This window comes from Lasioglossum baleicum, chromosome 9, assembly GCF_051020765.1.
Source record: "Lasioglossum baleicum chromosome 9, iyLasBale1, whole genome shotgun sequence".
Classification (NCBI taxonomy): domain Eukaryota; kingdom Metazoa; phylum Arthropoda; class Insecta; order Hymenoptera; family Halictidae; genus Lasioglossum; species Lasioglossum baleicum.
The window spans coordinates 14480738-14495673 of NC_134937.1; the positions used below are offsets into that span (position 1 = coordinate 14480738).

The 14936-nt window shown below is 46.0% G+C and overlaps 1 protein-coding gene across 3 annotated transcripts in view; it reads right to left on the minus strand.

Annotated features, from left to right (window-relative positions):
- Positions 1-14936, minus strand: part of LOC143211916 (uncharacterized) — a 353326-nt gene that overhangs the window by 331509 nt on the left and 6881 nt on the right. Inside the window, exon 1 of one of the 3 annotated variants that reach the window (XM_076430046.1) lies at positions 1855-3348. The exons of the other annotated variants lie outside the window; for them this stretch is intronic. Coding sequence (XP_076286161.1) covers positions 1855-1893 — 39 coding nt within the window. The 5' untranslated portion in view covers positions 1894-3348. Of the gene's footprint in view, positions 1-1854; positions 3349-14936 lie in introns of those variants that run through there. 3 annotated transcript variants of the gene reach the window in all.

A 14936-nucleotide genomic window follows, 5' to 3' on the forward strand; every position in this document is an offset into this window, starting at 1 on the left:
GGATTTTTATTTTATTTTATATTATCTCCAGATTGTGAATTTAGGGAGTATTAAATATGTCTTCAAACCCTCCATTTATAATTTCAAGCACCGCGGAACCCTTTGAAAGGAAAACAGCTTTCACAATCAAAGAGTCGATTTTCTATAGACTCGCATTAACCCGGCACGAATTTACGAACGAGGTGAATGAAACGAAGCAAGATTAGCTCTGATTCCCATTAAAATTCGCATCGGAGAACGATTACCTCACGAACAGTGATTCTGTCGCAACGACTTTCATCTTCGGCACAAGAAACACGTTCGCAGCCACCCATCAGATCGCGGAACGGCTCACGATCCTCGGTGAATCGGTGTATACTACGGCAGTTACCCACGTTTCGAGGGACCATTAATTGGAAATGAGTTTGTTATACATTTAACAGGACGTCAGGCGAACGTCGCGGATCCAGGAACCAGGAGCGAGCAAAGGGGATGGGAACGGACGCGGGAACAAGCCGCGAGAGACAGGTTATATTAGATTTATGTCGCAAGCATGAAAACGAGGAGCTTGTCGTGTCTCTCGGCTGCGTGGTAATTCGGTTATTAATTAACCGAGGCTCGTCTGGGATCCCGGTTTTTCGACGATGTTCGGGACCGTTGAATATTGTCGTCGATGACGGAGAAAGCACACACGGTACAGAGTCGTATGTACATGGTGTTGAGAAAGCGATATACATTCGTGACGTGTTCGAACAGTTATAAAATGCTTCCCAACATTGCTTCGAAGAATTAATAAAAATGTACGACATGTTTGTTTCTATTCGATTCTAATAAACCGTACACAAAATTGATTGAGACAACGAAAATGTTAGACAACTATAATGTTAATGTTTTGATGGTTCCATGGAAACCATGCTCTCAACCATTCCAAGTGGAGTACATAATGCGTACGCGGGTGAGCGAGTCGTAATGACTGGTCGAAAGCAGCGTAAACAGAGTACTCGAACGAATTGCAGGAGCATGTTCGAAAAACGTGTAACAGCCCGGCTAAATTCGAAAGCTGCCGTGGCAAAACGCTTCCACCGGCTTCCGCGATTCGACGAGGAACGAAGCAATCGCCTCGCGATGTAATCGCGGAGGCTACTTTCTAGAAAACCGATTAAGTCCCGGTGCCCTAGTTCCGGCGGGAGACCTGCAGCCGACGTAGAATGTTCAGAAAATGCAAAAGGAAACGTCCGGGGACCATGGGAGGGCCTCCATTTCGATCTAATAGCTCGACCATCAACCTAACCTTGCGGACATTCTCCCCTTGACTGCGAACCTTCATTTCACATCCTTGGAGATTCTACACACGATCAGCGTACTTTTATAGCGAATCTTGGTAAGACACATCTTAACGTTTCGAGGGACAATTCTGCAAATACAACCCCCTAGAATAAGAAACTTCGTTCAAGACTTCGTTGAATATAGCGAACGCTGCACGAAAAGCGCAAGCCCGTGACAATTTCGCAGAGTGCTTGGCAAAAACCTTGACCGGAAATCGCTGGAATTGCGCATCGCCAGTTATCTGGCGGCGCTGACACCGGAGGGCGCGAGGTGAGAACGAGTTGACAAGCCTAATGTGGCCTCGGATCGACTCTCTCCGGGTTCCGTTGACAAATGGACGTCGAGGTCTGCGCGACGTCCCCCTGTCTCGCGGCCCGTGATCCATTTAGAGAGCCGTGGTTCTCTGCGTGGCGATATATCCACCCCCGCAGCGTATTTTTCACGGGTCGATAAGTCGAGTAACGGTGACGGGGCATGCGAGGGGTCAGGAGTTCGGAATAGGAGCACACGGAAAGTGTGTTCGCGTCCGAGGACAAGGTATGTATGTACCTTCTTCCGGCGCAGCAGCTTCCAGTCGAAGTGACTCATCCTGTTCGGCTCGTTAGCCTCTCTTTTATCGTGAGGTTGGCTCGCCGTTCTTCGCTCCGCGGCTCCTTTCCTCCTGTTCTAGCTTCTCTCTCGTGTCACCCGGCCGGTCGATTTATTCCCACGGTGTGCACGGTCCTGGCTTCTCCCAGAGAAACAGACCCCGAAGAGAAAGAGAGAGCCGAACAGATACAGAAGAGAAAGAGAAAGAGAGCCGAACCGAGGAGAAGAGAAAAAGAAAGAGAGAGAGGAGAGAGAGGGATAGAAAGACCGGGCTAAGTTTCGTTGACGCGTCTCAACGAGAACGACCAAGACGACGAGCAGCAGGACGGACCCGAGGACGAGGAACACGACCGACACGAGACGCTATGGACTTTGCATTCCCGACACGGCATCCTCGCGAGCCTCCACGCTGAAATCCTCATTGTTCTCCGGCCTCGCGCCCGAGGATACGTGTCCTTGGTATGGACAGCGGCATCCGCCCACTCGGGATGCACGCGAGAGAGATCAGAACCTCGAGAGTGCAACGGAGAGAAATAGTGCAGCCTGGGCCCGAGAAGTCGCTCGGATATTCGCCTTCTTCCCAAGGCCTTCCGGGTGATTTTTACTTCTTCTTCTTCGTCTCTACTTCGTCGTTTGCCTGTTCTCTCTGCTTTGTTTCGAGGCAGCTCGCTCGGACAGCTCGGGACCACGACCACCACGTTAAAACGATAATTCTCGCGTGCTCCGTTTAATAACAACCCTCGCGAACGTTCATCGCCGGCCGGGTCCCTGCGGGATCATTCCCCAGCTTCCCGTGGTTCGCGACCCCGCGATCACTATGCGAAGAACTGGACGAGGTATCCATTATACGAGAATGAGGATCACTATTCGGAGAGACGTTGAACACTGGGGAAACAGGGTGGCACTTCACTGGGTATCCACAGAGCACCGACGGTCACCGTTGGCCGGCTTTTATTCGCGGACGATCGATGTGCCCGGGCTAGGGAATGATCAACGCGACCTGAAAGCACAGCTCCGAGTCGTCGTCGTCGTCGCGTGACACCTTTCCATCCGTCTCGGAAGTCTCCCGAATTTCCTGGACGAGAACCGTAAATACTGATCCACCTTGGGAGACCTTATCCCCTCCCTAGAACCCCACAGCTAACTTCTAGCTGCCCGGAGAAAAGCACTATCGCACTAACACCATGATGCACCGAGGACTGCTCTTTCCACGTCGTCGTCGTCGTCTATCGACTGACCCGGTTTCAGGAGTTAGCTATCGTCGAGCTAGTTGCACAGACCGTTTTTGTTTTCCCTGAAAACGCAGGATCCAGAGGGCGAACGAGCACCGAGGGAAGGGTCGCCGACGGGCTGGCATAAACCGGAGGATGCAGGGCGGCGTACTGTCAAAATATCTGCCGTTTCCACGGGAGCCGACACTGTGCCCGGCACTCTACCAGCGGCGCACACCGCGCGGGCATGCGTGATAACGACGCCGCCAGTACGCTCACGTCGACTCGACGAGGGGATAATCGAACTGCTGCCATCGACTCCGGACCCAGCCTGCCACCGTGAATGAAGCAGACGCGTGCGGGATTCGCTCTATGCTCCCGTATCAACTGGGATTTATCGGAACAGGCGAGACGAGCTGATTCTTCGATTGAAAGAATCGTAGGGCAAGTGGCTTTTTGGCCTTCTTGCTCCGGGGTCGAAGCTGCGGCGTCCTTGAATGGGGCTAGGATCGATTCCTGCTCTGGAGATATTGTCGGTTCTTTGAATTGCAACCTTGAAATTTGGAGACGTTCCAAAATTTTGGGAATTGCGGTCTTATTTAGTTCATCTGTTTAACCATCTTTTAATAGGAGGACATAAGCTGATAATTGTCAAAGGTAATGTCAATAATAATTGAACGGAGGAGTGTGCTTTCTTTCAGTCTTCTTTTCTGATGATGAGGCAAAGCTGTCCAACAAAAGCGAAACAGGATTTATTGGGTGCCGTGCTCGCGGCACTTATCTCGCGAATCCGCGTCGGCCACTCATTCCTCGTACTTTCATCTCACGCGAATTGCTTCGCGTGATCGCTCGCCCGCCAAGTGAAAATCCTACATATCACGGGGCGAAACCTCATCCCATTTTCACTTCTCTGCGTTCCTTTAATACTGGCCGATTACGATTTTCGACGATAAATTCCTTGCCAGCCGACGCGCACGCTTTCGTAACGAAGCCACGCCGACCCTTATCAAATGCGATACTTTATGAACATGATTCGTGCTCGAGAACACTTTGCGATTTGCCATTAACTTCTCTGGTCATCCAGGATCAGATCCCAGTTAATCGAGCCTTTTCGCCAAGTACTTTTTCATTACCCTCTTCGTTTTTATTAAGATACGACCGGGAACAAAACGGACGTATTCGAAATTTTTAATATTACTGTATTATTCACAATGCGTTGTGCATTCTGCAGCGAGGAAACTACGCTTTATCGGATTTCAAGCAACGATTGTCATCGCCGAACACACAGGCTGCGATCCCCCAAGCTCGTGACTATGAAATCACTGTCGTCGGCGAGATGCAAGAGAAAAGAGGAGTTCGCGAACTCGGCTTTCGTTAGATCCCTTGTTCGTCCGGACGCTTTGATTCGTCATTCCCAGCTAGTGGTTAATTGAATGACTCTTTCATCAACGACCGAGTCATGTCACCACCGATGCCGGACCTCTCGTTGCGTTACGGGACTCGACACTTGGCCACGACGTTCTCCGTTATTCCCGCAAAACGCATCGCTGCCCGCTCGATCGGTGCATCGTCATTGCAGTTGAAATACCGCGAATTTCATGCATCTCTAATGAACATTATCTGCAACACGAAATTTCTTAACATGCCAAATGGGCAATCCAAACTCCCGTAGATCCAGGAAATTGCATTCCTCGCGAAGTGCATTCGACTATTAACTGCAACAATGACGTCACTTTTTCGTGTATCTTCGCCACCGTGCCAGGGATTTTGTTCAAAATTCAATGGAGAGTAGTATGTACGAGATTAGGGGGAGTTTAAGTCATCAGTTTGTTAATTTTGAATTTGTTTATAACATGCAAGCATATTTTACGATTTTCGTTTATTCTTATTCGATGTAGGATTTTTGTAGGGCACATTTATGAAACTTTAAGGAAGTACGAGTGTTGAAAAAGAAAATTTGTCAGTCGAAGGTTGAGCGACGGTCACCGGCGACCGTCAAGAAGGTGAATGTCTGAGGCACCGTGCGAGTTAGAAGTGTGCAGAATGCGTTCGCAGCAGGCAGACTGGCGCCATCTGTCCAAAGGAGTCTGCACCCGAGCGACTTCTTCCGCGTTTCATCAACAATGCAGTCTCTCGATCGTGATAGAGCAACCAGATCCGCTAACGAGAAAGTCATCGCGAATTTGCATGCTAATCGGTCCGCGTTATCCGCTTCCTTCGCAACCGACGAACAATATCGCGAACGGTTTATCCTCGCGAACTTCCGACACGGGAAAACGCGTTTTCCCCCGACCGATACGAGGCCCAATTACTTTCGCCAATTAGTCGAACGGTCCAAGAAAAAAAATCCGCCGACTAATTAACTAATAAAAAGGCTGCACCAAACAATCTGCTGCTAATGAACCGATTGCTCAATCTTTATTACTGCATGATAAACGACGCCGAATTACTGTAGGTCCTCGTTAAAAAAAAATGGCGCGATGCACCGACAGTCGCTGTAATTACGCTTATTTTTAAGTCGCAATTAGAACGTGAAAGTTCGTAGGATATTTGTTTCTTAATGTGAAATGAAAGTCATCGAAAGAATTTGCTGATACGTCAAAATTAAGACTCATTGGAACTTTATTCATCTGGAAAAATTGCTACAGTGGGTTGATTGAAATAAAAGAATGTTACACCTCCGAAATCGCAAATTACGGCGGTGTAAGGGTGGTGCACGATGGAACGTGGAACGTGTAAAGAATGTACACGGGCAAGAGCGCTATGATTCAATTACGGGGTATCCGGCATCACGATCACGTGTAAATCAAGATAAATCGGCCGGTGTACAGGCGCTGGCCCGGTTCGACGATGTTGCGATACCGCTGCCGGATAGCAATCAAATTGTCAGACGCTCTAAGTGCGAATCCCGCTTCTTCTCTGCTCTGAATATACGGGGAGATCAGTGTCTCCTCTTCTCCCCGGAGATACCATCTCTTTCCACCTATGTTCTTGAAAATTAGAGAATATCGACGCGGAGAATAATGGTTTGCGATAATATTTCGAATTTTGAAATTCGCTTCAAACGACGTGTTTGAAAATGAGAATACTCCTTGGCTGTTACTGCAGGTTTTAGATGCAGCAACTTTTCATATACTTGATACGCTAACATGAGCGATTGGATCTAATATCGCTGAAGAAGACACATTCTTCCTCAGCCATAATTTGATCTTTGCTGATCGTGCAGTTCAGGTTTAAACGAAGACGATTTTTACCTACTGCAACTCTTACTCGAAGAACAGAATTATTTGAGAATTTGTTCCTTGTGACTAAGAATTGAGAGGCACGAGAACGAGATGATTCAAGTGGGAGGAATGGATGCAGTTAATCAATTCCTGCGAATCTTCAGAAGATGTAAAATTCCAAGGAACACGGAATCTTCCAACGACTGCAGACAATTCTTATTAGACAATGATCCGCTTAATGGAATGCTCCTTGAATCCATTGTCATACATTATACGGTTTCCTCGCATTATTAGTTCGAGAACGCCACTCTAATTGCAAGCAGGATTTCGTGTTATTCAGTGTTTATTAGCACGCGAGACGCCCAATCATTATTTTTCCTCTAGACACAGTCATTTTTCCCATGTAAAAACTGGAAGGCGTGAAGCTTATCCGGCTTTCTGATCTTCTACCCGGTAATTTCAGGAAGCCGCATACCTTTTTCTGAATAAATCTCACCTGTACATTGTTGTGTGCAGAAGGAGAAACAGTTTCAAAGATAATAGAATTGTCTTATATTCTGCATGGTCTTTGGGGACTGTAGGAAATGCTCGTTTCAATTTGAAAAAATGTTTGAGATACAAAGGGAATTGGTTATTACAAATATCGCGTGCAATTTCTCTCCGTTGATTGGATTTTTGGCGGAGCAGATTAATCGAGCGGCTTAATGAGCGCCGATAAAAATTACCTGTGAAATTGATCGCGATTGCATTTCGCCCGGAGTCGTGCACCTTTATACCTTTGAAATCAACCGGAAAGATGACGAGGTGCTTGTAATAGATAGAAAGAGAGTGAGAAGGAGGAAGGAGGAGAGGCAGAGTGCGCATTACGCTGACGCAAATCAATTGCGAAAGAAGCTTCCTCGCCTCATTAGGATCCTCCACGCAATCAGACGCGCGGCCACAATAGCACGTGCACCGAGGACCGTTCAATGTTGCTGCTTGAAAGAGGCTGCCACGCCATCGACTGCTGCCAATAATAATATCGCGTATTCGTGGAACAGCCACAGTTGGCTTTAACACGAGAAAATAGTAGTTTTCATTCGTGGAAGGAAAATCTCAACTTTTTCACTTTCTTGTATCTTGCATATTCTAACGACGATTTAATTGCCGCGTTGTAAAAACTGATTTGAAAGTCAAGATTCAGAATCGTGTCGTTCCACGCGAGTTATGCGACGAGACAACGTGTTAATAAACAGCGCTAAAGACCATGCTCTCCGGTGATCACTCGTGAAATACATTAATTATGGTTTTAATGATCCACGACAATGGATCTAGGTCTTCGAAACTACACTCATTCTGTCATGCGCTGCGTTCATTAGTTACAAATAAATTAGTCGTCATAGGAGAGAGATTATAATACCGCTTTCAGAAAGTTATCTAACACACTGACCCTGTTTCGTATTGTGTCTGATGGTTCCTGTGCTAATTGTTTATTTTGTACAAATAATTTAGGCATCGCGGGTGAGATTGAATTAAATTGCCAGAGAGTTATACAACACACTGACCTCCTTTCCTGTTGTATCCAATGCTTCGGTCCACAATTGTTTATTTATATGGACATAATTTTATTGGAAAGCGTTCTTTGTTTGCGCATGAATCGCGTTCTGCTAAAGTGGGACGTATGTAACTGATACAATTAATGAGAACTCCCATTCTGCAATCTAAAATTAAAATTATTATGAGAATTGGATTCTTTACAAGTTCGGTTATTTTCTATCTTCAAGCCCCAAAGATTTGTTGAAAAACTTGCTCGTGGATGGATGCGAGGGCGACGCGTTCGAAAATCTCGCAAAATCGATCGCTATCGATTAATTCGCGATCGGAAGCGCAGGTGAAAGTTCCACCGTCGATCTGAGCGCTCAATTACATCTCCGCCTTATCTGCCGCGATATTTACATAAGAAATTGATACCTGCGGCCTGTTTTCCGCGTGCAGCCCCGCGGATCGGCCACTTTGTCCTCCACGCGCTTTAATCGTCGTGTAATTACACGGGCCTCGTTGACGAGCCTGTTATTAACGAACATTAATTGACCGGGCAGACAAGGAACCGTTCCCGGTGCCTTGAATCGGTGAGAAAAGATGCTACCCGCGTTCATCTTGGAAAAAAGGCTGTACCCTTAACGGTAGAACGGATCGCGAACAAAAAGTCCTAGCAAGAAGCTATCCTCACACGGATCAATGCTTGTAATTAATCGAGCAAACGTTCCGGAGAAACGAGAATACGATTTACACACCGTCCAGATCTGCTACAACGTGTTTTGTACATTGTACATTTTAAAAAGTCGCTGCAGATCGTTGACACGTGCCGATCGTCGCGAACGAGTCGTAGGTCGATTTATCTGGATCCCGAGGCAACAATAGCGACTTCTGCGCAACCTATCCAATTTTTCCGATTTCCACGGGGAACGATCCGTCGATAGGCTCATAGAGAGACCGGTAGATCGTTAGAAGTAAATCGTCGGTCGATTTATCAGCGTTTAGGTGCAACAATAGCGCGAAACGGATAATCCAGTCGGGTTTCAACGTCGATCTATCGGTCTGTATCGCGCTAGATAAATAATTACGTAGGTAAAGTCTTCCTGCCGCGATAAATCTGCGAGTCTCGATCCGGGACCGTGTCTGCTTGTTCATTGTGTCGTCGTGCGACAACTCCTCTTCGTGGGCCCGTTCGAGACGGTTCCAGACCGCGTTTCCCTGTTCGCGGAAACCGCGATATGCCCGCGCCCAAACAAAAGGCCCCGGGGCGCAGGCCGCTTATTAAAGAAACGAACGATCACCGGCGATAATTCGTAACAATAGGCGAGAAACCCCCATTGTACATTGTTTCCGATATACCCTATCACGTTTATCATCCGATTGATTTAGTGGCCGCGGGAAAACGAGCGCGATCGACCCCGTCGTCGAGACGAAAAGAAAAAAAAAAGGGGAACCGCGCAGCCGTCGCGCGGCTTGTCTAACGGTGAACAATCAACGACCGGAAGAGCGTGCCGAACGCTCTCTGAAACAATTCGTTGCTTCTGCGGAACAGTTTCGTGGGGCTTTTGTGTGCGATCCTGCCGGCTAACGAGCCACGATTTATCGCCTTGACCTTACGCCAGACCGTCGCACATAGAGGTTACCCGTTAATTTGCTCCAATTCGCGAAAAATTACATTTCCCGACACTTTCCAAGGCCTACATTGCTGCGAGGAGACCGATGTTCACGATGGGACCTGGATGAGCCGATTCTACCGGAAAAACTGAACCGAAAATGTAGACTGCACTCTTTTATATCATGAGCCTCCAAAAGGTTGAAATACCGTCCGAAGCGTGTAATCTAACGCAACCAGCACAGATACCGTTACCGGTTTTCCCTAGAAAAATACCGAACGGAACGAAGAACAGAGCTTCCGTGTCCACCCGATAATTCAATCTCGCGGCGCGAGATCCTCGTTCAGATATCGAAAAGAATGATCATTAACAGCCAGAGGGGCCCGGCTAGGCTGTAGGAAGCTAGCGGGGCTCGATGATAATGAAGAATACTTCATAAGCATTTCAGAGGGGCACTTAATTGTCAGTTGATCGCTCGTTGGAAGGGACGGAGAGAAGGAGAGAAAGAGGAACGTGGATAAGTGGAAGAGAGGGAAAGAGTATCGTACGATGTCTATGGTAAACGGACACCGTATCGCGTTCGAGCGTAGAAAACAGCTCGGGGTGAAGAAGAAGCGCGCGCGCTCTCGCACCGAGATTCGTATCTTTATTTATAATGTTATTAGAGTCCGCGTTCACACGAGTAACTGTACAGAGAGTCGCTGGCATGCGGCGATAAATTGAAACACTTCGTTCCCTTAGTTGGCTTCTGTGTACATAGATCCGGCGACGTGCCGTAGTAAACTATCGGGAGGCTGCGTTCGATTACGATCTTTGTTTACCCGTGAGACCGGCACCACGCGACGCAGCTCACTCTGTTTTTCGGTGCAAAACTCGTAAACACACACCGGGGACCAGACCGAAGGAATCCGAGGACAGCTTAGGGGGTAGGCTCGTTTCTTCTCATTTCTCGATAATGGAAAGATGAGGCTGTTCAGTAGTGAAAACGCTAGACAAAAGATCAATCTAGGCCGCCACCAAATTTCCTATTTTTATTACCACGCTTATATTAACTTGCCGTGTTGTTGTTGTATGCGTCAAATCCTGTAATCGAATTTTAAACCTCTTCCCATAGTCGAATCTTGCATTTTGTATACACACTTGCTTCCGATGACAATAAAAGTAGAAAATAGAAAAAAAATTTTTTAAAACCACGCTTAAATTAAAACGCCCTAAAAAGGAGAAAATAATTTTTTTCCTGGTTCTCCATAAAATACCGAATCCAGTTAAATGATTGATAATATTTTTCCCCAAAATTTTGAGCAATTAGTTAAAAATTTCTTCTGTTATAAAATTAGTGTCGGAATAGATGGAAAAATTTAATATAAATTTAAATAAAATCACGACATTCGTGATTATAAAAATAAAAGCGTGCAGCGCTAAACTATATTGACGTAATCTTCTTGGGCGCTCCACGCCTTTATTCATAGTCACTAATGTCATGATTTTATTTAAATTTATATTAAATTTTTCCATCTATTCCGACACTAATTTTATAACAGAAGAAATTTTTAACTACATAATTGCTTAAAATTTTGGGGAAAAATATTTTTAATTATTTTTAAATATTTTTAAGCGTTTTAATATAAGCGTGGTTTTTAAAAAGCTTTTTTTATATATTTTATTACGTTTACAATGCGTAGTTTGCATTATTCGGAAGCATAAAGCTGCGACATCTACATGACGCCAAATAAAAATAGGACTTATGAGGGCGACTGCGACCTAGATTAATCTTTTACCTAGCGCTTTTGGCTATTGAAAAGCCCCATGTTTGACTTATCATTCTTTCCAATCCTGGAAACGAGTCTACCCCATTAACTTTTAAACGATTGCGCTTCTCCTTCGATGGTCCATTCAATTTCGCGCCGGACGGCGCGCGCCGATCTCAGAAAAATGATCATTTATGCCTACTGCTGGACAAACCGGGAGCAGTAATGATAAGAGAAGTATGCGGCGCACGTGCTCCGCGAAATCTGCGCACGGGATCTCCCATTATCTCGCGAAAGTATTTAATTTCCTGCTGTAAGCGTTGGACGACTCCTTTTTGTTTAGAGACTGGGAGCGACGTTTGTTTGGGGATTGTTGTTGAATAAACGAGTAATAAAGTTCAATCTCCTCCATATAATTCAGACTTGCCTTCAGAGGTTCTTGTCCCCGACGTTTAGAACGTTTTAAAACGTGTCAAATTGTTCAGATGATCGAAAGTAATTGGATCGTTGAAACTGGTTCGTTTTGGATCGATCTGCATCTCGTTCGTATCGAGACCAGTGTTACCTGCGTTGCATCCACCTATAGGCACAGGACAGTCCGTATCTCGTGCATCTAGCCCAGTATTCAGTGTAACTCAATGCATCATAACTTCAGCTAACAACTTCCTGAGCCACAGTAATAAATAATGCCGCGAATGCTTCCTCATTGCTTCACACCGTTGATCGCTTTTCCATGCACCGGGTATCATTGTTCCCTACGATACAGTTCTCGTTCAATCGTCCAAAATTTCTTAGTTCGTACACCTGATCCTCTCCGAATTGTTTAAATTTCATTCTCCACGCGCAGAAGAAGAACAGTAGAAACGCTCGAGTTCCGTTAGACATCGAGTTATCGGCGATCGTCGACGTCGAACAGGGAAATTCTAGTGTGAATTTCACGGGTGTCTGCTTATCGCGATGGTGTAAAACCAACAACGGCACAACAGAGGAACGGGGTCCCACGCTCTCCTAGCGACAAAATCCATTGTCGAGAAATTAATATTAATCAACATGCGTGTTGGATATGCCGGCGCGGTTTGTATGCCGATGGGCGGCACAATACACCGGCCGCAGAAAGTAGTTGTAATTGCGCGGACGCTTTGTGGAGCTCAAAGTATGATCGCACACCAATCAACTCGCGCAACGATAATACTCGGTCATTTCAGAGCGTTCAGGCTGCATTGGGTTACTACTCAATTTGTTACCGGTGGAAAAAATCGAGAGGAAATTGCCGGCAATAAAAATTAGTCACACCGAGGAACGTAGGAGAGAATCATATTGTCATTGCGAACGCAGCGATTCAATTCTGGATAGGAATAAAAATTCAGCGGTAGAAGTGCATTGGGTTGATGCACTATTTGTAACCGCAGGAAAAGATGCAGAACAAAATGATGTAAAAATGAATGTACGTCAAATGGTTTAAGAATGTTTCGAAGAGTTTTTTTTTTTGAAAAATCGATGGGCAGAAAATTTATAGAGCGTTCTTGAAAAATGGAACGCTGAGTAACATGAATGACCAGCGGTTTGCTAGGAGGCCTAACACGGTTTTACGTATTTCCGCGGTTACGTCGATGATTTCATTAACGGCACACTGCGGAACACCGTAATCGTACCTGACACAGCCGTTCCATGAATCGCTTTTGTGCGCGTTTCACACTCAGGTACAAGAATAAAGATTCAGGACAGATTGCAGAATTTCGTTGCATAAAATCAACAGTACTTATATTTTACGAAGATTCCGAACGGAGGCTGGACATTTGTTTGGCAACATATTGTTTCCCAAAGAATACAAATTGTCGCGGTGGAGCCAGCGAGAGACACGTGGTCGAAATTCACCATGGAATGTACACATGTGGTGCAACAGCGTTGTGCAAGCAAAGAATAGCGTAGTCTAGACGAGAGAGAAAGAGATAACCCGATAGCGATTCACGATCGAGCTTCCGAGGGAGCCCCGGTATTTTATCTGGAAATCTTCTGTTTACCGAGCTGATTTATTCTTCTCCCTTTATGACCGAATTCATGGTTGGATGCGCCGAGCGAAGGAGGAAACCAAAGGAAGGGAAAGGTAAGGCAATTGCTCGTAACTTTCGGTTTACGGAATAATAAAACAGCTCTTTGGTTATTCCAACCACCCTGTTTTATGGAGCCTGTTTGATTAAACAATCAAATTTGACGCTCGTCTTGAACAATCAGCGGAAAACGAAAATACATTCACTCTCTAGGTTCAAAGAAAATATTCACTGAGGAATTGCAAAAATTATTTAAAGAACCTCCAGCGCGATTCTTTCATTTCTACAGCCTCGAATCGACAATGTACCGACAGTGGAACACGAGCAGCAAAAGAAGCGAGACCATGTTCCCGGTTTCCATATCGTCGAAAACAAACTAACGTCAGTGGCCGAAGTCCCCAACAAAGAAGGAGATCAAAGAGAACATCTCCTACGCGTTAGGCTCATTATACGGGGTCGGACATAATATAATTCATCGCGACAAGAACCGAGTTCCTCGGTGTACACGCGAGAGTACGAGAGGCCGCTGCCTGAATGCTCTTTCATTGTACTAATTTAAATTTTTCTGCCTAACGCGGCCAGGGCGAAAAGGAGTCCAGGATGAACCTTTTGTGCGTCGACTGCTAAGCAACTATCATCAATTATCTTCCGACATTGCTGGCCGAGTCAGCTGGCACATCTCCTCGCTCGGAGTCCTTTGCTACGAGCGTTCACCTTTCGGGGGGAAAGAGACAGAGGTGGCTAGAGATGGGCTCAAGTTCTTCGCAAGTAGGTTAAAGACAGTGGTGAGTGTTTTAAATTATTTTTGTTATGGCAGATTATTGAATTACTTTTGTTATATTGTATATGCAGTCTAATTTGTGAACGACACCCCAGCTAGGACCTAAACCAAGTCTCCAGACTGTCGCTGTATCGTTGTCTCGGATTCGCGAGGAGATATTGAACTTGATCCCATCAGTAAGCAACGAGCACCAAAGAACAGAGCTCGGTCGCGAACACGGGTTCAAGACAATGCCCATTCCTGCCGTGAAATTGTCTTAATTGCGATTAAGGTTTTTGCCAGGCAGGCCGGAAGCTAGTCCCCAGTGTACACGGCCGCTGTTTCGCTAACAATAAGTTTCTCTTGCCACGGCAGAGACGCAACACGACAGACAGAGAGAAGTCGCTCTGTCGCCGATGAAACAAAAGGCCGCGTACCAGATATACAACTGACGACGACGACCACGACAGTCTAGATTCTAGATCGCAATCAAGGCCTCGAGATATCGTTCGCTCCAAAATTGTTCACTCCAGTTCGCCCGTTTCAATGGAGTGAATTGAATCGTTGAAACTCGACGTGCACGGCCAGCCAACCCGGTTCAGAGCACGCCTCCATTATACCGTAATGGCCGACGGCTAATCGGAATAATGGATTGTCCTTGGAAAGGAACGGCCACTATGTTCGATTGTCCCTCACTGCCTTTTCCCGGATTTTGACCCTTCAGCGAATCTGCCAGGGTTCATGGAAGACGAAAGTCATTTGCCTAATGCCTAAGACCCTGGGAAACGGCCTTTAATACGATTTCTTCGTTCCGAGTCTTGTTCGTTGTTGTTCGAGGGTAAATCGTTTTTGTCTTCCTAATTATAAATATTCTAACGAACGGAAAACAAATGCAAAGTAGCCTGGCGGACGAAAAATATTCGA